At 42.0% G+C, this 22,337-nt stretch overlaps 1 protein-coding gene across 1 annotated transcript in view; it reads left to right on the top strand.

Moving 5' to 3' along the window:
• Positions 1-22,337, top strand: part of LOC308334297 (regulator of G-protein signaling 6-like) — a gene marked incomplete at its 3' end in the record, with an annotated part of 73,668 nt that overhangs the window by 40,457 nt on the left and 10,874 nt on the right. Inside the window, exons 2-9 of the mRNA XM_080790969.1 lie at positions 9,948-10,044; positions 12,698-12,748; positions 13,216-13,322; positions 16,935-16,986; positions 17,913-17,977; positions 18,543-18,619; positions 19,860-19,941; positions 20,791-20,865. Of these exons, the coding sequence (XP_080647095.1) occupies positions 9,948-10,044; positions 12,698-12,748; positions 13,216-13,322; positions 16,935-16,986; positions 17,913-17,977; positions 18,543-18,619; positions 19,860-19,941; positions 20,791-20,865 (606 nt within the window). The remainder of the gene's footprint in view (positions 1-9,947; positions 10,045-12,697; positions 12,749-13,215; positions 13,323-16,934; positions 16,987-17,912; positions 17,978-18,542; positions 18,620-19,859; positions 19,942-20,790; positions 20,866-22,337) is intronic.

The raw sequence follows: 22,337 nt of genomic DNA on the forward strand, positions 1-22,337 counted from the left end.
CCTTCATGCACTGATGGATTCCCTCACTTTTTTGTGGCACTTTGAAAGGACAAAGGAGAAAACAGATATTCACGTGGCAGCCATCATGCCATTAAGTTAACGGCAATAACTTTTTCAATGCAAAAAAACGCCAACATGGCCGCCGTGTGAATATGCATGTGTCTTTATCACCACACTGGATTCAGACATGACAGCAACTCATTTGTTTGTTAGACATCCGCATGATAATCACTGCCATAATTATGTTCTCAGATGTCCAGTTATTTTGCCATATGTGGATTAGATTTTCTGTTTGATTATTAACCACTTAAACCGATCCTGTTTCATTGATTGTACACCAAATCTCGTTGCCAGAAATGGAAGATCTATAACTTCAAAACGCGCCATTGCGTAGTGACCCGTTCAATGCTTCTATAGATTGGATATTTCTGGCAAATGTTACCACCAGAATACTTGCCTTACTTAAAGCCACTTGAGCTTCAAGTGGTTAACTGGACTATTGGAATATCAATGGACCATACCAGCTCAGTGACCTTGTGATTAGAGTGTCCACCAGAGTGAGACTGGGAGGTCAGGGTTGAATCCCCGGCAGAGTTATACCGAAGACTATGTTACCCAATGCTTTCCTGCTTGGCACTCTGCATCAAGAGTAGGATTGGGGATAAGTCCCTGCAAAATACTACTACTTATCATGGACCTATGAAGCCATAAGGTATAACACAAGCAATTAATAAAGGATTTATTACAAGTAGTAATTAAGGTGTAAAGTAGTACACAGTAGGATCGAGGGAGGGAGGGAGGGGGAGAGAGAGAGAGAGAGAGAGGGAGGGACGTGGAAAGGGGTTTTTCTCTGTTTGTATTATCGATATCCAATTCTACGGAAAACAAGGTTGCTTTTGAGCTCCACTGGACTGTGTGATGAAGAGCTTAGAGATTATTGACGACTAGACGAGCTTACAGAGGAGACACTGTCCCTAATATTGCGTGCGTGCGTGTATGCGTGCTTGCACAGTCTGTGCATGCATGTGTTGTACATTTGTGGAGCAGAATGGTCTAGGGTTGCAACTTTTTTCAGAGCAAGAAGAGCAATTCATTTAGTGTTTGTGTGTACACAGTATATGTGTGTTTATTTGTGTGTACATTTTCTGGTTTCATGTAGTCTTCATATGGGCATGTCACGTCTGTGACGTAACATGTTCTAAAATGTCACAAATTGTACCTGTTAATATTAGCCCATTAGCCGAATTTAATATAGGAATATCTTTCTGGCTTGCTCTCTCTTTGTCTGTGTGTCTGTCTGTTGGTGTAGTTGTTGCTGTGCATGTGAGAATGTGTGAATGCATTACCGATGCTTTGCACACAGTCTGCTGGTCAAATTGCCTGCATAGTGCATTATGATAAAGTCTATTAAGCAACGTGACATTCTCTAGGTTGGGGACATTATTGCTTTTATAGAAGAAAAGGGATGCTAATTTTGCTGCATGAGATATTACAATTCATATTGGATGCCCTCAGTTCTGTGTCCTTATTTCAGGACAAGATGAGCCACGTTGACCATACTTTTAAGACATTTTATACCGGAGGTATAAATTATCATGATTATCATAACCTGAATTACCATTCTCTTCAAAGATCAATGCTCACCATCTTATTGTGTCCTTGATGATACTGACAGTCAATTAAAAACAAATCCTAACAAGTCCTAACAAATTAAATCAGAAGAGAAACAAATTGGGAGTCATGCCTCATCATCACGTGATATAATTCAAAAGCATTATCTTGAGAAGTCATATCAAGCAAGCATGTATGCATTATCTAATCCTTTTTAGTATTGTTTTATTGTAGGCCTAGTCCTTATGTTATATGTTTTATCTTATTTTATGTTTAAATGTAATAACTTAGATTTTGTATGTGTGATCTTAGCCTTATCTGGCTTTTTATTTTGAAACACATCGACTGTCTAATGAAACCGGCTGTATACATTTGAGTTTGACTACTCGCATTATGATCACAAAAGTATGGCTCGATAAGCACATCATAAGGCTGGGAATTAGGAAGTATTATGAAATGCATCTCAGCTCTGTTTAAAAGGACTACCAGAAATCATCTTTGGCATTCTGCCCTGTAAACCTGTAGATTAAGGAACAGTGTTTTAATGTATTTCTGAAAATAACACTACTCCCTTGAAGAGCCAAGTAGAATAAACAGCTGTTAGTACTGATAATGCAACAAAACAGCATTGAGTACAATATAATAAAATGAGAATATTAACCACACAAACCCTAATTTCTAGGCATGTCCTAATATCTTGGGTGAAGAGGTTTGATTCTAGAGTGGGGCATGGTAATGACCTGCTAGACTCTAGTCTAGCAGGTCATTACTGTGATCTACCTTTTGGGTATCCCTGTGCTAGAGTATCAGGTAAACCTGACCACATGACATCAGGAGACATCTACATTGATGGAGCTGCAGTGGAAAGGGTCAGCGAAAAAATACTAACTTCATTGAGTCGTTTAAAAAAAAGTTACAAATCAATACAGACAAATCAATTCACAGTTTGTTACTTTAGTCTTGTAATCAAGGGTGTCTCCAAATCATTTCTTTCCCAGTAAATGTACTGTGCAGTTGAAAGGACTCAGTTCAGAGTTTGGCATGTTGATTAGCCTCTCTTGCCCCTGGTTGAGCTTAGACGGGTGTAATGACCCAGCGCTTATCACCTGCCTACGCTCGGTCCTTCAGTGGGGCTTACTTGCTATCATGGGCCTTTGTGGTGTTAATAGGTTACTTTGATTCTGATTGAATTTTTTAGTCTGTGAGACGTGTCTGACTTTCCTGTTACTTTGAATGATACAATCGTGCATTGTGTAGAAAAGAGGGGGGTAAAACTGTCAAACCATGTGTATCTGCATAAGCACTTATGTACTATAACATTAGCATTTTAAGTATCTCACACTGATACATCATTACATCAGTCAGATACTGGCAACAGTGGATCGGCAGCCTGAATCATCACATATGCACGTATGCATGTACAGTAGCCACACTTGGGCCCTGTCTACACATTAGCCCAAAATTTGAACTCTCGTAGATGTATTTATCGATTCTGACATTTTCAATCTACGGGAGTTCAAAGACTTATAGCCTTGGGTGCATCGATCCAAGATGGATGACAGATTCTGAGACCGAGTGGATTAAAACACCTTTTTTATCAAAAACTACAGACCTCCGGTTTTCAGAACCTTCCCGGAGAATAATCGGACAGGTGGGGCAACCAGGAAAGCACCTTCGATTGTACATGTTCAGTGTTACTTTGAGGCAGGTGGTTTCGCTCGACGCACCCAAGGCTATAAGTCTTTGAACTCTCGTAGATTAAAAATGTCGATAAATACATCTACGAGAGTAAAATGTTGGGCTATCTACACATATTACATGGGTATTTTGTTAATGTTGCTCTGTGCTTTTGGGGCTGCAATTTAGACCCGTGCAAAGAGGCAACATTTTTGTTCAATCGAGGGCATTGACATGCTGTTTCCAACCTTGCTAACAGGACTTTTTGCAGTACATGTACAGTTACTATTCCACCATATTGAGGAACAGATGCCGCTGCCAACATTGCCAGTTTTGGCTACGTAAGGAGAGGTCATGTAGAGAAGGAGAGGTAGAAATTTGTTCTATAGGCACTGTGAGGCAAACTGAAGCCGAAGGTGTGATTGATATAATGCATTGAAATCAATGAGATCTAAGACAGGACAAGTGTGAATAAACACCATCTTTGAATCATTGTTGTTTTCTGTTTCTGATGTCTTATTTCTGATGTGCAGTGTCAATTTTGTTGTTTTAGAGACTAAAAGAGTAAGGTTTTTGATATTTTGTCAACTATAAAGACTAGACTAGACTAAACAATTTCAGATGACTAATTAGGACTAAAACTAAATGGTGTGTTCAAAAGACTGAGACTAAATGAGAATTTGCTGTCAAAATTAACACCAAGACTAAGACTAAAAGAGTATTAGACTGCAGGTGTTGACAGACTGACAGTCTCGACAACAGATGTGTTTTTGTGTTTTCATATTTGTCAGAGATTAGTTTTTATAACGGTGCTTGTGTAGACAGCATGTACACGTGGACTAGGCCTTGAACTGTCCCTCCGTAAAGATAAGTGGCAGTATGTGTTTGTTCTTGTTTTTGTATCAGTCCTTACTTTAAACTCTTGCTTGATAAAATGAGAGCTGCTCTCATCTATCCCTTGGTTGTCACTTGCCTTTGTGTCTGTGTGTTGCTTATCAGGAGTTGACTGGCAGTGTTGAGGCTGAGGCAAATCAGTGCGTTTCCCCCGGCACTACATCGTATTGCAGAATCCCTTAATGTAAAGATTTTCCATGTGAAATTACTCTCAGAGGAGCAAAACAGTGATTGAATATGTACTCGGAGTCCCTTGAAAGCAAGGTGCATCTAAACAATAATTCAATATGAGGTTCTCTTCACATATCTGAGCCCATACTCCCCAAAATCTCATTATGTGAGAATGGAAAAGATGCTGAATTTCAAGCATACATGGTGACTGTAAAATTATATTTCGATATGACATTTTATAGCATTGAATCTAAGAGCAGAACGTGAATCTATACAGACACATCTGAGCTGTTGCTGCGATTCTTCCATCCGGAAGAGTTTGCTGAGTACTTTATGCATCAGTGGTAAATGCTTAACCTTTTATAGCCATGCATGGGTCTTTGCATAATTCATGGTCCTCTCCTCTTTCATTGCATTGTGACCCTCCTCAGTTGTGTGTGCCCATGTCGGCTTCCAATGCACGTGAAGCCCTCTAATGTTTAAGAACAATCTCCATCTAATGTGTCTAGTTTAACGGAGGAAGCTTAGATCTACTTGCAAAGCAAACAGTTTTGTCATCTTTTATTGGAGGCTATTCATTAGGAGGGTTAACCTGTCTTGTCATTGCTGTGGTTAAATAAATGGATAAAGTATCACCTCAGATCGTTCACTAAAATGCCATCCATCCATCTGCTACTTCTGTAGCAGCCTGCATCGATCGGCCAGCATGTTAAAGTGTCACGACAGGCCAGGGAAAGGTTTGCAGCTACCTGGTGAGGTAGAGGTAATTTTCATCACAAATTCTCTTTCCTGGGTATCCCTCCACCATTGACCTTTTCTGCCTCTGTGGGAAGCATTCACATACAGAGATGGTCTTGTTTTTGTAACTTCTGTAGATTTTTACCTTTTGTGGCAGGTAAGGCTATATTGCACTCATTCATAATAATTCAAAAGTTTAGAATTAATTTTTTCCAGGGGAAGGAATAAAAATTCATCAAAAGCACAAGGCATACTAATGGAAGTGTTTATAGTAATAACATAATACAAACTAATGTTATTGGTATTAAAATGATAATGTAGCAGCATGAATGTCAGTGTCATGAGGAAACAACTCAGAAGCTGAAACCCCTCTATCACTGAAGGGAAGCTATAAGCTTTCTGTAAGCGGTGTCACAGCTGATCCATGCTGAGGCCTGGTTTATACTTTGTTGCGCACTGATGTTGCATGTCGATAATAGCTAGTCTGAGATTGTAGATTTGGCATGAGGCAGGAGTATACGTTAAGCATAATGGTGTGCGATAACAGTACACTGTGTGGCTTGCTGCCCTATGGGTGGTTGGCTGTTACACAGAAGAGCCTGCAATAAGTCTGATGAAATCTGCTCCCATTCGACTGTATTTCACAGGCAATCCGAGACTCTCACTCACACGCACATGCATGCAAAGCAGTGCATGTGTACACACATGCGTGCACACGCTCGTGTGTGTGTGTATGTGTGTGTGTGTGCGCACACACACACACACACACACACACAAACACACTTGTAGAAGACAGAGTTTAACAACAACATATCACTGTCATTCTCTTCAGGCATTCACATATTTCTGACTCCAGTGTGCCTATGCGAGTCACTGGACCGCTATTGTAACCATCCTTATGGGCTCATTTTCATTATCCATCAAGAGGCCATTGTTGTTCCAGACAGGGGGAAGTCATCAAAAGCCACTCTAGCTGCTATCTGGGCACACCATCAAGGCCTTGTTAGCATTGTATCACTGTATTGATTGTGATTTGTTGCCAGAGGCCAGCTCTGTCCTTGCTTATATGATACCGCTGATCTCTGTCTCTCTTAAAGGACCACTTCACCACTTTTCAACCTATCTTCATATAATCCTCACTAATAATCATGAAAAAAATATTATACTCTGTTTGTGTCTCATAGGAGGGCTTTGGGCAGTTCAGAAACCGTCTTCCAGTGACATCATCGATGGGGAATACAAGCTAATAGAAACTGCAGGCTTTCTAGTCCTGAAAAGTTGCAATGCGACAATGGAAGCCATCGTTCTCACGATAATGAAAATCTAAATATTTTTGTAAAAAAATCTTGTTTAAAAAAATATCTGCCTCATGATGATGTCACTGGAAGACAGTTTCTAAACTGCCCACAGCCGACACAGACTGAGTAGAAAGAAATTTTGCCATTTTTTCATGATTAATAAAGACCTATTATATGAAGATAGGTTGAAAAGTGGTGAAGTGGTCCTTTAAGAATAAGGATGGTTGGCTAGAAAGGCTAGAAAGGCAAAAGTAGTAGTTTCAATAGTTTGAACCCCTGGCCTGGCTGGATAGAATCAGGGCTGGATGCAGTTCCATTAGCTACTGCCAAGGTGCCCATAAGCAAAGCATACCCAACTATGAAACAGCACAATGGCCTATACTGACTGAATGTAAGTGTGGATGAGTTGAATTACCCACAAAATAATAATAATGTGTCTACAGACAACTTTTTGATTGATAGTTGATATTGTAGAGCCTGTGTTTGGTGATATATCACTTTTGATTAAAAAACATAATGGTATATGGGTGTCTGTGGGATGTAAAGATATTTCATTCAGTCAGTCAAAACATCCAATGAGGGTTTATCACATTTAACAATTATTTACACATTTGTATTTAGCAAATAATGCCAAGATATTATCAAACAAGATCAATACTGCAAAGGCACACCACAGGGTGTTAAAGTCGGATGTTACATATTTGGAAATGTTTTGCTGCATTAGAAAATATGTGGGAAATACATTTTTTTTAACATAAATTAGAATGTTTCATATTATGACATGCCCATAGATGCCTTATCAGACGACGTCACACTGATAAGCATCAGCATGCTCGTGCAGGCCGACAGCACATGAACCCCACCGAAATGTTCCAACTGCACTCACGTGTAAAAATTCACCATAACATTTTCAGATGCTGTTTTTCTCCCAGTGTGGAGGAAGAATGATTTAAAAAAAAAATTATTGTGATCTCTCGCCCCTTAGTTTCTGTTGTGTGTGAACAATAATGGCAATTCAAGGAAGTTGTCCATAAAACCACACTGTCATAAGAACGCAGGGAGCGCTCATTATCACGGCAGCAGAGCCTGCTCGTCCACGCGCAGCTGCAGCCCATCAAGTATAATGTATGCTCAGTCCCTCGAAGGTGTCGCTCACGCAGAGCATGGTCGAGAATAGCAGACCTCTAAGCTAAGAATAGCAGACCACGATCTGAGCTTGTATATCAGCTGTTCTTTGCGCACAATACTGTAATGTCTCCCTAGGGTGCGCCTCACTAGCCAACACACAAAATGAGGTTGAATGAACTTAAACCAACAATCCCCTTAACAACAGGTTTGGAGATCTGTTGGGAATTGATTGCATGAAACAGTCAACTGTGCGACCAGTCTCAATGTCTGTAAACAAATAATTGGTCTATAAGTATGCCAGGTTGAAAGTTGTGGATAAAATATATTTCCTAGGGTATATTCTCAAAATCCCAAAGGCACATATTGTTTGAGAACAACAGCTGTAGACGGTATAGCTCAGGGCTGACTGGCCACAGGGCATACCGGACATTTTCCCGGTGGGCCGCAACCGTAGGGGGCCACCATGATTAAAATAATTTAAAAAAATTGACAGGCAGGCAGGCCAATAGGCGGCAGGCCACCAGGAAAGGTCCGGTGTGCTGCCATTCTGCCAGTGCCATCATGATAATTTAACTGTACCTGTATCAGTGAGTGACAAATAAACCCTCTACAAAGGGTTGTGTAGTTGTCTGTTGGTTTGTATCATTTAGGCCTATGTTGTTCTGTAAAAGTGGTGGTATTAGGGCTTGTTTGTTTGTGTGTGCCGCGACGGAGCGGGCGGTAGAGTTTCTGCACGCTGGTTGTGGTGGGCCGGTCTGGGCCAAATTCACGCTCCACACGTCCCAAACTCTTCTCCCTTCTGGCTCCAAAACTGTGGAATGCACTTCCCATTGCAATCAGAACTGCAGCATCACTCCCAATCTTCCGCCGTAGTCTGAAAACCCACCTTTTCAGACTCCATCATGGCCCATAGCACTTACCCCACCCCCTTAGATAGCATTTCTGTAGACTTAGATAGCAATTGATACAGACTTATAGCATGTTATGTAGACAGCACTATAATTGTGTGTGTGTGTGTGTGTGTGTGTGTGTGTGTGTGTGTGTGTGTGTGTGTGTGTGTGTGTGTGTGTGTGTGTGTGTGTGGTGACTGCGTGTACAGTATGTGTGCATTTGTGGTGAGTGCTTCCCTAATGAGATCACTTGAGTGGACTATTATGTTTAGACATCTATAGTATTCCAGTGTCTTCTTCACGCTCTCTCTTTTTCTCTCCATTCCTCTCCGGCTCTCTTCATTAATCTCTCTCTCTCTGCGCTCTCTTCCACCAAGGAGTGCATAGTCTGCTTAGGGGTTTATATAACCTTAGGGGTTATATAACCTGGTCATGTGGTAGTGTTGTGTGGTACAACTAGCTGTTCTCCAAAACGACAAAAGAGTTCTCACTTCCCACACTCTTGACGCGAGGAAAGGAAAGAAAAAATAAAGCATCTGAAGAAGAGAGATCAAGGCTGACGAAAGCATGCGATCAAAACGGAAATGAAACATCATCTGATTTACTCTACTGCCAAGTGGGCCATGTAGGCTTGCCAACGGTTCCTTGAAATACGGAATTGCCCCTTGTTTGGAAACTAAAATATGTGTCCCTTAATTAGAACAAATACTGTAAGCAGTAGGCCTACACTAAGGAACACATTTTTGTTCCTTATTGTTTATGTTAAAATGCTGTTCACGTGCCGGTGGCACAGTCAGTAGTGCTGTCACCTCACAGCAAGAAGGTCCTGGGTTCGATTCCTGCTCGGGACGCTGTGGGTGCTGCCAGTGTGTCCTCTCCTCGTGTCATCAGTGCCCATACCTGAGGCGGGGTTGGTGAAAGGGCCTTTCTGTGTGGAGTTTGCATGTTCTCCCCGTGTCCCCTAGGGTAGGTACCCTCACAAAAAACATGCAGTAATCCTGGTCTCTAAACTGCCTCCCCCTGGCCAGCGCCTGATGGAGGGGAAAGGAACTGGTTGGAATAACGTGTTCCGTCCAACCAGGGAAACTCCCCCCCAGGTCAGGTAAAGGAGCGACTTGGACACTCATGCATGAAGGAAGCATGAGTTCAAGTCCGTTGCTCTCCCCAGATTGGCGGAGGGTGTGTAGAGCCCATGATCACATTAGATAATTGACACAGGGGTGAAAATGGGTTACAAAATCATGGGATTAAAAATATTTAAAAAAATAATAATAAAATGCTGTTCACTACATGTTTTTGAAGGTGCTCACCTTTAATGATTTGGCCAAAATACTGTAGGGAATCCATGTCTCCCTGTGGGGTTTATAAATGTTTAACCAATAAAGTATTAACAAGAGCTTATTATATTATTATATCCATTGGAACACAGGTTATTTTTCCCATTTACTGAAAAGTAACAGTTTTGGACATATGAGGGTTTTTTTTAATGCTTGTTGATCACACCTGCCTCTCTCTCTCTCTCTCTCCTTTTCCCTTTAAGATTGAGGACATTGTGACAAGCATTCAGGATGAGACGGAAGGCGTGCCCATCAGAACTGTCAAGAGCTTCATGACCAAAATCCCTAGTGTTGTCACAGGTAAGACTGAGACACAGCACTACAGAAAGAGAATGCTGACAGTAAGCATGTTTCCATTAAGCCGTGTTTTTGCTCATTAAGGCTCTTGCACAAAAACTCCTGGATGGAAATACCTCAAAATGCGAATAAGTCTCCATTTTTCTCAAAAACACATTTGCTCTTGCAGGGGGTGGATTTTTGTGTGAGGCATTTGACATTTATTTTACTGTTTGACTTCCTTCACGTTATTATTGGAGGAGAGGAGAAGAGCTTTAACTGCAGGAAACACAGGAGCAAAATACTAGGAAATAACAGACTATAACTTCACTAGAAAGTCATGCCACTACCATGAGCGGTTGTGCATCTGGTGATGAATGGAGTGAACACTAGGGTTTAAATACTGTGAAGGTTGATGAGTTCATGGCCGGCAGGTGTGTCAATTGAGTGACCACAGACAGGTGTGCCAAGGCTGGAAGCTGGGAGGCAAGCACAGAGCCACAGACTGCGACACACGAGAGGAACGAGCTCATGATGGACCGCTCCCTTCTGGTCGAAGAATCTTCCACTGCAGGCTTTGTCTCTTGGGTTCTGGAAGGGTTAGGGTTATCAACCAATTTAAATGCTCGTTTCATTCCGCAACTTGGATTTTCTTGGCCGTTCCTAAATTAAATTGAGTTTAGCTCGTTTACGGACCTTCACTTTTTGGATACAATCTGCAGAAAAGGGTAAGCTGCGTACATTTTGGAAACCATGCAGCGTTTCTGAAACGCAATGGGAGGGCTTGGATTCGTGACCTCATCTCGGCGCTACAGAATGAGCGTAGGGACTGAGGGAACGTATCAGGGAAAGGGTTAATTAACCACTAACCCTAACCCAACACAGTATATGTCACTGTGCAACACAGTGGCATACGGTAAGCGGTTTCTCAATTAGCATTGAGTCATGAGCGTGGCTGCCACAGTCCTATTACTTTTCTTACACTCCTCATGTGTACATATGTTACCTCAGTCAGTCAAATCTATCAACATCATATAACAATTTCCAAGTCTCCCCATTCCCCACCCTACAGGCTCAGACCTTTCAGTCTAGTTTCTAGCCAAGCCTGCAATCTCACAATGCATCACGTTGCAACGTGTTATGAGCTTTTGGATCTGTTATTTTCACAGAATGTTCACCATATATTGATCAATTTTTGTCAAAGGTTCATGTGGTTAATAATGTTAGCCACTTGCAACACCCCACCCTGCCCCTCCACTCACAGAAAATGTATCACCTTCTTGCGCCATTATCAATAAACACAATCTCTACAGCTGGAGCCGAGATAGCCCGGGGGTCGCAGAAACAAATACATGATAGAGAATTAAATGATGCCCCTCGAGATGCACAATGAGCAAGGACAAGGGAAGCACAGAAGAGATATTTCTTTCTCTCTCCCTCCAAATCTCTCTCTCGTTTTGTCATGCATTTTTCTGCTGCCTTTTCTTATCTCCCTGTTTTACTCATTTCCCATCCTTGGTCTCTTTCCCCTGTTCCCTCTCTTTGTTTTGACGTGGAAAAAATGTGTGATGAAACAGTACATTATACACGATGCTCAGACGACGAGGCTGGTTCTCTCTTTTCTCTCTGTCTTCCGACCCAAATAGATTCAGTAGATCTTTTATTATGCTTCCCCATCGATCACACTTTTTGTTTCACCTCCCTGTTACCTTTGCCTTCCTCTTGTGCTCTCTCTCTCTTTCTCTCTCTCTCTTTCTGCGTATTCCACCAACATCAACTAACTTTATATCGCCTCTGAGGCACAGACGGAGAGGGATAGAGAGAATAATGGAGAGAGAGGGAGAGAGAGATGCTTCATATGAGTTGTCGGCTAAATTTAGTGAATTGTGTAAGGCCCATTTGTGGGTCACAGACCAATTTGTATGGGTCACAACTCAAGTTTGCCCCGACGAAAATGAAAGCCTGGGTATCGAGGCTACAACTCAAGTAAAACTCCCATTTTCTTTTCCTACTGTACATAAAAGAAAAAAATAAATAACAAAAATATATATAATAATCATAACCATATGATCCCTTTCTTTGTATTTTAGTATCTTGTCTACCTATTGGTTTTATACCTGTGTATATAGTATATACACAGGTATAAAACCAATAGGTAGACAAGATACTAAAATATCATAGGTTGAGTACAAAACAATACACACTACATACAGTATATACTATATACTGTATGTAGTGTGTATTGTTTTGTACTCAACCTATTGGTTTTATACCTGTGTTTATATGTTGTTTGTATGTCTGGCCTCGTGGGGAAAGATGGTGGGTGGGTGGGGACGACTGGGAAAGGAGTTGTGGGAGAAAATGTAAAAAAACGAAGAGTCATATTCTCTGTCTGTGAAAATGACATGTCGTACTCTTTGAATAAAATTTACTTAAAAAAAAATATATATATATATATATATAATGTGAAAATAGCCAATCTACAAGCATGCAACGTGTTGTGTGCTTGTAGATCTGCCATTTTTAATAGTTTGGGCCCTGGGCAAACATCTAATCTCTCTTTTGGGTCTCGACCTGAAAGTTTTGGGAACCACTGGCTTAGCGGGCCCTTGGTAAACTGTGAGCCAGCCATGCTATAAAACAGTTATTCTCCATTGTCTGTCTGACCCCATTACAGGTGCAGATATTGTACAGTGGTTGATGAAGGAGCTGGCAATCGAGGATCCAGGTGGGTGCTGAAAAACACATTGGATTATTGTGTCGAAGGCATTCTTTATTTTGTCGAAGGTAGCCACCCCCAAAGACAGCTGAAATACTTCACACTGAAATGAGTGTGCAGTGAATATTTGGATGACTCAACCAGTGACTTTCTCAGAGTTCCCTGAGCTAGCTAGCAGTAGGGGCTAGAATCTCATATCAGCTTTGGCGGGACAATAACATTAGGGGTGCAACAGTTAAGCGAACTAATCAATTATAAAGAATATAATCAATCAATCAATCAATAGAAATAATTGATTGGGGGGATAACCGTAGCGATTGGGGGAGATAAAAAATAATGCTCCATTTGTTACTCTGTGAGTGTACCTATGGGTCCACTCAGGACTTTACTGTGTGCTATACATGGAGTAGCTACGTACAAGTCGAGCGATACTCATTCATTTAGCTGTTCATTCATTATTTATTGCTGTTCCACAGCTGAAGCCATACACATCGGCAGCCTCATCGCTGCTCAGGGCTACTTCTTCCCCATCTCTGACCATATCCTGACACTCAAAGATGATGGTACTTTCTACCGCTTCCAGGTGAGATAACGAGCACAGACAGACAACTCCAGCGAAGGAGGACAATGATGGGATTACTTGACATTTTGTTATATGGTGCTTTTTTTTACCACAATGTAAAATTTAACTCAGAGAATTAACTCATGTTAATTTAACTCAGGGACTATAAAAATGTAGACCTATTGTAACCAAATGGACCTGTAAGGAGTACATTAATTTGGTTAGATGTCTGTGTACGCTCGAGTTACAAATGGATAAATGAACACTGTGCACACAGCTAAATTCACCATGCCTCGATTAATGTTTTTTGGGGGAAAGGTCAATGTCTACTCATGCTGTAGAATGACATTTAAATCCAGATTAAGTCCCTCCAACTGAATTGAATAGATGAAGGATAATAATTATTGTCTTCTCCCTCGAGTACTTATTGTCTGGTGCCTCTGAGAAGGCGAGCTTAAACCCAAACAAATCCCTCCTCATCCCACATTAGTATGACTGACACACTATTATGCTAATTGCACCGACTGACAGCATTTCCGTGCACGTACATAAATCTAATTTCATGTGGATTCCCAGATCTACATGGGTACGGCATAACTTGGATCTTGGAAGTCAGTCGCATATCGTCACTCTCTACCCTGAACAATCTTCTTTTTTTATTTTTTATCTTTTGAAATATTATAGAAAAGGTATTTTTAGGGAGTAAAATGTAGGAAAAATATTTACTCCAGACCCATAAAAGCAGGTCTGCGTCCCAAAATGGGTCGTGAGTTGTGACTCATGATGACCTATACTGTATGTATAGTGTTTTTGGGAAACACTAACTGGATCCCACGTTCAGTCTTTTCACGTTTTCCTTCAATTCTACATGGGGGGGCTTCCGTTGACCCCGTTAAAAATGAATAGGGATCTGTTGAAATATTCATCACAACTCTGCCTGGGAGGGCAACGCTCAGTCTGTCCTGAGTCTTGAATGAGCAGCACTGCATGTCCTTTTTTTTTTTTTTAATATATTTTTTATCCCACGATTTTGTAACCCATTTTTCCACCCCTGTGCCAATCATCTACTGTGATCCTGGGCTCTACACACCCTCCGCCAACCTGGGGAGAGCAACGGACTTAACTCATGCTCCCTTCATGCCTGAGTGTCCAAGTTGCTCCTTTACACCTGACAGGGGGGAGTTTCCCTGGTTGGACGTAGCGCGTGGAAGGAACACGTTATTCCAACCAGTTCCTTTCCCCTCCATCAGGCGCCCCGGCTGGCCAGGGGGAGGCAGTTTAGAGACCAGGATTACTGCATGTTTTTGTGAGGGTACCTACCCTAGGGGACACGGGGAGAACATGCAAACTCCACACAGAAAGGCCCTTTCGCCAACCCCGCCTTCGGGTATGGGCACTGATGACGCGGAGGAGGAAACACGCCGCCAGCACCCACAGTGCCCCGAGCGGGAATCGAACCCAGGACCTTCTAGCTGTGAGGCGACAGCACTGCATGTCCATTGCACTGCAGACCATCAACAAGAAACCAAATGCATAACAATCTGTACCCTACAAAGCATGCTTTCAGTCATCTGTCTCCCTTCACGTACAACCCCCCTCCCCTTGGTAATGCCACAGCAATAATTACATCTGACCACTTTATCCCTGTACAGTAGATGTTAATTAAATAGTGGAAATTATGTTCCCCACATCCCTTGGCATGATGGAACTCAGCCAGGCAGCCATGATTAGAATGATCTTCGTGTGGAGATCCACTTCCTCTCCTTGGTTCCATTAACCCTGTTCCCCCCTGGCCCCTCCTCATGGACAAGGAGCCCTTTTAATTAACCACTTAGGCCTGATTTCTACTTCGTCATATGACGATGTCGCTCTGTGAACATATATCGACAAGAATAACGAGTTCTAGCAAAGAATATATTATGTTCTAATAGAGGAGTGAAGAGTCTAATTCTGGAAGGGAGTGACAAATCTGGGCACAACAGCTGCAAGGCTCTGGCTTTGATTCTCCTAGAGCTCCTTCAAAGTGAGTGTTGCAGCTGTGGAGAGACAGACAGACAGAAGGCATGAAAGCCTGTTTGGAATAGTATAAAAGGTCCATATAGTCTCCTTTACATTCATCAGCATTCCATTTTCAGTGGAAATCGCTTTTTCTTTTTTGTGAAAGACAATGAGAAACACGGATGCGACAAAACAATTATCATCTGTGCTAGCTTTGTGAAGTCTGCACACTCTGTCTGAGGCCTTAATTATTACTCGCAAGTAATAGTTTCGTCCGGTCCGTATGCACCGTCCCAGCCACTTTTGATGCGTATGCAAATAAAACAGCAAATTTTGCCTGATTTGCTGGGACCAGATTACATACATGACCATATGTCTTACGTCATCATTGAGAGCTAGTCAAACATATACTATATATATGTAATTTGTAAAATAAAATAGCAAATTGTGCCTGATTTGCTGGGACCAGAGTACATGGTGTGTATATGTATAACTAGCTCTCAATGATGACGTAAGAAATATGTGGATTAAAGGACCCAATGCCAGAGTGTAATTGGTCTTCGATTGTGACGTAATGACGATATGTTTTAGTGTTGGGAGGATTAAAGGTAATGTTCCTGTGTATACATGTGTAACCTGGTCCCAGCAAATCTGGCACAATTTGCTGTTTTATTTGCATACGCATCAAAAGTGGCGGGTTGGTTGGGGCGTTCTTTGGCGCAAAGTAACCACAGTATACCGCTAATCAACTTACAAATTACATATATATAGTATATGTATGACTAGCTCTCAATGATGACGTAAGAAATATGGTCATGTATGTAATCTGGTCCCAGCAAATCAGGCACAACTTTCTGTTTCATTTGCATACGTGCTTGCGCACTAACTACAGTAATAGGCCATTTATGGCCTACTAGTGTGCAACAAGTGCAAGCAAGTATGCAAGCAAGTATGCACTCGACAGAGTGCAGTTCTAGTTCTCTTTATTTTTGTTCATTTTCTGTCTTTGTCATAGTGTTATGAAATAACCCAGTGCCTCTCAAAGCACATAGCGCCTGTCAGCGGAGAAAAGTAGGTATGTCAAAGCCAAACATTACACTAACGCCCTGCGTATTTGCAAGATTTTACAACAAACGGCATGCTAACAGCGAGGCCTTGAGATTGTGAGACATATGCCCACATGAGCCACTCGGCCACCCAGGTGAGGGGCGAGCAGCCGATGGCCATATGTATGTGCAAAAGGTGGAGTTAGATGGAGGGTGTGAGACCCTCGCTCCCCAACGCTGACTACAGGCATACATACAGGCTGCCGGGGTACGAGCTTCAATTCGGTAGCAACTTAGCATGATACTTGTGTTTGATTTTGAGTATTGCCGGCAGCAAAACATACGACAGTCTCCCACATACCGTATGACGATCCTGACTCACTGAGAAGACATGTGTAAGAATAAATCATGAGATCCCTGCAGTTGCTCTGTACTTTTTCCCATCTACACCCATCCAAATGTCCGAAAATATGGATTTTATGGTTCAAGTGGTTAATGAAATGTCACTGGAGCTTCGTCAAGCTGTTCAGCACCACTTCTATATCTGTGAGCTGAGCTTCCTATTTCTCCGCCCTTTGCTCTGCTACAGGCACCGTATTTCTGGCCGTCCAACTGTTGGGAGCCGGAGAACACAGACTATGGTAAGAACCACAAGGGATTCCTTGACATTTTTCTCTTTTCAGACACAGCCTTGTGCGCAAGACAGTTTTGAGACAGAATAAGTGAACAGGGAAATGTGGTATAGGGTTGAAGTGCTTAAACAAAATTGCACATTGTCAGTGGAATAGTGGGATTCCACACTGGATACGGTGTGAGGTACACCCCATCCACGACCATTGGTTTTGGCTCAAAATACTTGGGATTCTCATTGAGATTTTGTTCAGCGTCTGCATGCAACTCTGAGAATTCACTGGGTTGTCACTTTACCTCCCTCAAACTCGAGTCTTGTAGCACAGCTGGTAGCATCCGCTCAGATGAACCATTAGATAGGAGGATTAGTTTAGCTTTGTTCCACTTCCTGACTTCCAGCCAGTCACAGATGAGACCCTGGTGGCAAAGGATTTTTCCTTCAATCACTGTCATCGTCCTTGGCCATGGATGGATGGACAGGGGGCCAAATGAGATTATACATACTGTACCACCTGCACCTCCTCACCAGGGGAGGTGGAGGCCAGGGGTGCGGGAGGGTGAAGGATGAATTGGTGCAGAGGGAGGGTGGCTATCCATTGTGATTATTCTATAAATGTATTTTTCAATTTATCGAATAATCGAGAAGCGAAAACCTTCTTTTTTTTTAGTAGCCAGTTTTTTCCCCCTTTTTTTTCCTCCCCAATTTAGTTGTTATGCCAATCAATTACTCTCTATTTCTTTTACTTTTGTCGTATGGTGTCGATCTAGAAACTTCTTTTTTTTTTATTGATTAAATCTATTAGTTTGATGAACTGTTGCACACCTACAGAACATATAGATCCATCCATCCTCTCTCTCTCTCTCTCTCTCTCTCTCTCTCTCTCTCTCTCTCTCTCTCTCTCTCTCTCTCTCTCTCTCTCTCTCTCTTCTCTCTCAGCTATCTACCTGTGCAAGCGAACCATGCAGAACAAGACCAGGTTGGAGCTGGCAGACTATGAAGCGGTGGGTGGAGCTCATCTAACCTCTACATCTCCCACTATTGATTGAGTATAGCATGACAAGCTTACGGCAGAAAAACAACAGATTGCAAAGGTCAGTGGTGGGCTGCTGCTGCTGGTGTTTCCCCGACGATGTGAGATCTGAGTCGTTGCACGGGCCAGAGCAGATTTCAAACTCCAGTGTCATGTGAAAAGGTTAAAGGATGTGTTGTAGACATACATGCTCAACTGCGTGTTTGTTCAGTAGCAGCAACAGCAATTTTTCTTTCAATTTAGGCATTGTAAGTTGCTCTTTATTCAGAGCAACTTACAATAAACAAGGTAAACACATACATCAAATGCAGAGAGACAGTGTAGTAGTGTGTGCCTCAGTAAACTAGGATCAAAGGTCAACCAAGAACCTAGCATCAGTCTAAATCTGTACATTGACACTGTAGGATACCAGGTAAACAATGGTCTTTGTGGAGTTCTTTCCTATATCCTTTTCAACAAAAGAATACCACTTGTTTAAAAAGTATTGTTATGACCTGGACTGGTCATAAAACCTGTGTGTTGTTCTGTGTTAACAGGAGAACCTTGCCAGGCTGCAGAGAGCCTTTGCCAGGAAGTGGGAGTTCATCTTCATGCAGGCGGAGGCCCAAGTCAAGTAAGTGTGCACAATTACTGTGGCAACACACTAACCGTGTCAGTTATTTATTTGCTGGAAAATCAAAGCCAAATAACAGTCTCTCAGTATGGCCTTGATGTAAGAATCCTAACCCAGGAGCCGTTTTTGAAGATTGTTATAAACTTAAACTCTATATAGTTAGTTGACCTGCTTCTCAATGGCTCTACACTATGTCCCCTCCTGTTTACACTATACACAAAGAATCTTCAATAAAAATAGTCGATCTACTGTACAAGCTGACAGCGCCCCACAATATGGATGCTATGGTTCACAAAACATTTCTGCCTTAGAGGATGGTACAGACATCACATTCTTGAAAGCAATGACAATGTGTTTATCATGCAGGAGTTGAAAGTATAAATGGTGAACTTTGTATTGATTGCCAAAGTGAAGTTGTATCATTTCAAGAAGTCCTATTTTTATATATTTAGGAATGCCAGTTTGAAAGTGGTTAAGTCTCAAGCCAAAAATGTAGTTGACAAAATAGCAGATCTCATAAAACTGCATAAATACAGCAGTGTCCAACATTCAGCAGCAGTAGGCTACAGCACCAACGTATATCCAGTTTGTGCATATTGCATTATGACCATAGACGGTAAAATAGAGGGCATAGTTTGTCCTGGTATACTGTACATGAAAATGTTCATAGTGGCCGCAAGGCTTTCCGCAGGATGCACGTACTGTATGTGTAATGCAAGCAAATCTAATATTTTAGCAGAAATAATACATTTCTGCTAAAATGTTTCCTATGTACAATAGGGTGTTCTCTTGTAGCAATGCCTTTTTATCTGTGGGACATGAACTCAACACTGTTGGATGCCGTGGTATATTTACTCAACCCTTTTCTCTAAACATTTTTAACCACTTAAGCCCTATTTTATAAATCTTCTATTTGTACATTTTACAAGATTTTACACAGATTTACAAGCTGTCTGCAAAATGAGTACTTTTACTACATTTGTAACATGTACGTTATTATAGGGTTATATTATATTATATTATATATAGTACATGCCAATACCTTAAAAAAAACTTTAATTGTCAATATAGGACTTTTACTTAAAGTCCTATATAATAACAGAGTATTCTGAGTTCTTCTTCTACCACTGGTTGGACGGAAAACATTCTCTTATATAATAATGCCTTTCACCTGTCCTTCCTAATTAGCTGGCTCTCTCAATGCCAAACAGTGAAAGCTTTTATGTCATCTCTTATGTAGGATTGACAGGAAAAAGGATAAGACAGAGAGAAAGATCCTTGACAGCCAAGAGAGAGCCTTCTGGGATGTCCATAGACCTATGGTGAGTGAGTGAGAGAGAGAGAGAGAGAGAGAGAGAGAGAGAGAGAGAGAGAGAGAGAGAGAGAGAGAGAGAGAGAGAGAGAGAGAGAGAGAGAGAGAGAGAGAGAGAGAGAGAGAGAGAGAGAGAGAGAGAGAGAGAGAGAGAGAGAGAGAGAGAGAGTGTGTGTGTGTGTGTGTGTGTGTGTGTGTGTGTGTGTGTGTGTGTGTGTGTGTGTGTGTGTGTGTGTGTGTGTGTGTGTGTGTGTGTGTGTGTGTGTGTGTGTGTGTGTGTGTGTGTGTGTGTGTGTGTGTGTGTGTGTGTGTGTGTGTGTGTGTGTGTGTGTGTGTGTGTGTGTGTGTGTGTGTGTGTGTGTGTGTGTGTGTGTGTGTGTGTGTGTGTGTGTGTGTGTGTGTGTGTGTGTGTGTGTGTGTGTGTGTGTGTGTGTGTGTGTGTGTGTGTGTGTGTGTGTGTGTGTGTGTGTGTGTGTGTGTGTGTGTGTGTGTGTGTGTGTGTGTGTGTGTGTGTGTGTGTGTGTGTGTGTGTGTGTGTGTGTGTGTGTGTGTGTGTGTGTGTGTGTGGGCACTTAGTCCTACTCATCCTCCCAGCCAACACTCCCCACTGGCAGGTATGCCATTGCAAGATAAATGCCCCGCACCGCGCCACAATGTGGCGCTCCCATTGTAGATATATACATACATTGTAGAACAGATAGTTCATCACAAAGATCATAGAGAAATTATTCCTAAATTGAATGTTTCAAGACTTTCAAGACTTGGTCAGTGGAACGTAGTGAGAGATGCCAGAAGTCAGGAAAAAGAGAAACAAGACAGTGATTCCCATTTTGACTGTACTAATATGTGTGCTCCCCAGCCCGGCTGTGTCAACACCACAGAAATGGACATTAGGAAATGTAGACGCATGAGGAATCCTCACAGAGTTAAAAAGGTATTTCTAATACATTTCATTGACCCCTTTAGTTTATTTGTTTTAGTCTTGGTGCTGCTTTCACTAATATTGTTTTAATAAGTGTAGTACCTGCTTTAAAAAACAAATATTGCAGCATATTACATCTATTCCCTCTTTTTGTGAATGTTGCAGTGCAACAAATGTGCCCAAATATATGTGCAAAGTTAAGAAGTTACAAATACAGGCTTAGATTCACAATGCCATCTGGAAGGCCAGTTGTCATCCGTGAGAGGATGTCTTTTAACTGTCCTTGACTTTGAGGGTTGGGAATAATAAAGTCGCTTGTAAAATGTCCTGGTGCTGCTTTAAAAGGCTTCATCAACGGTTCAGTACTCCTGTAGCTACTCCTTCTCCTTGAGACACTTACCGGTATATTCTTTGTGTCTTTGACTGCAGAGACAAACTCACAATAGTGACAATAGTTCAAGGTGTTGAAAGTATGCCTGTCTCCTCTCTCATGAATTCTCCTCCTTCCTTCCATAATCTTTTAAATAAGTAGTTGACGTGACCTGGTTGGTACCTAACATCTACCCAATAACTAGTTGACGTGACCTGGTTGGTATCTAACATCTACCCAAGAACTAGTTGACATGACCTGGTTGGTACCTAACATCTACCCAAGAACTACGTGACCTGGTTGGTATCTAACATCTACCCAAGAATTAGTTGACGTGACCTGGTTGGTACCTAACATCTACTCAAGAACTAGTTGACGTGACCTGGTTGGTACCTACAGTAACATCTACGGTACTCAAGAACCTGCCCTGCCACACGCCACGTACACGTTACGCCATCATTTTTGCACAAGGCTGCATGCTTAAAAATAACAGATCTACAGAAGCTAACAGTAGGTCAGCTTGTAGATTTCTTTTTCACATTGAACAACGTTGTTGCGACTGTAGGTCACAGATTACTATGAAAACCTGCAAAACCTGTCATTCCATTCCGTCAGTCATGCCACGGTCGTCACTGCCCGCCAGTCCCTCCAGTCCCTCACGCCTCGCGACACGTCACACCACCATATATGGCCGTCAGTCCATCACGCCTTGTGACACGCTCCATATATGGCTGTCTCCATATATGAAGATCATGACACTGACTTCATCAAACCCTGGATAGCCATACATGTAGAAGACTGGATCATCACCCAGATCTGCATATGGAGCCGGCCAGCAACTCTACATCTGACCTTAAACCTCAAATCCTTATATCTCCATATATGGAGCTGACCTGTTCAGACATTCCATATGTTGATCCTCCCCACCCGTCCTTCCTGTTCTGACATTCCATATGTTGATCTGACCTCATCAAACCCTGTACACTCAAGACACACTCCATATATGGCCAGTACAGAATTCATTCCATATGTTGATCTGACCCCCCATGCCGTAGCACCAGCACTCGCCCAGCAGTCTGCCGTCACCCAGGCGGATGCGTGCACGCGACCTCAC

The sequence above is a fragment of the Protomyctophum bolini genome (assembly GCF_963924005.1).
Source record: "Protomyctophum bolini genome assembly, chromosome: 19".
NCBI lineage: Eukaryota > Metazoa > Chordata > Actinopteri > Myctophiformes > Myctophidae > Protomyctophum > Protomyctophum bolini.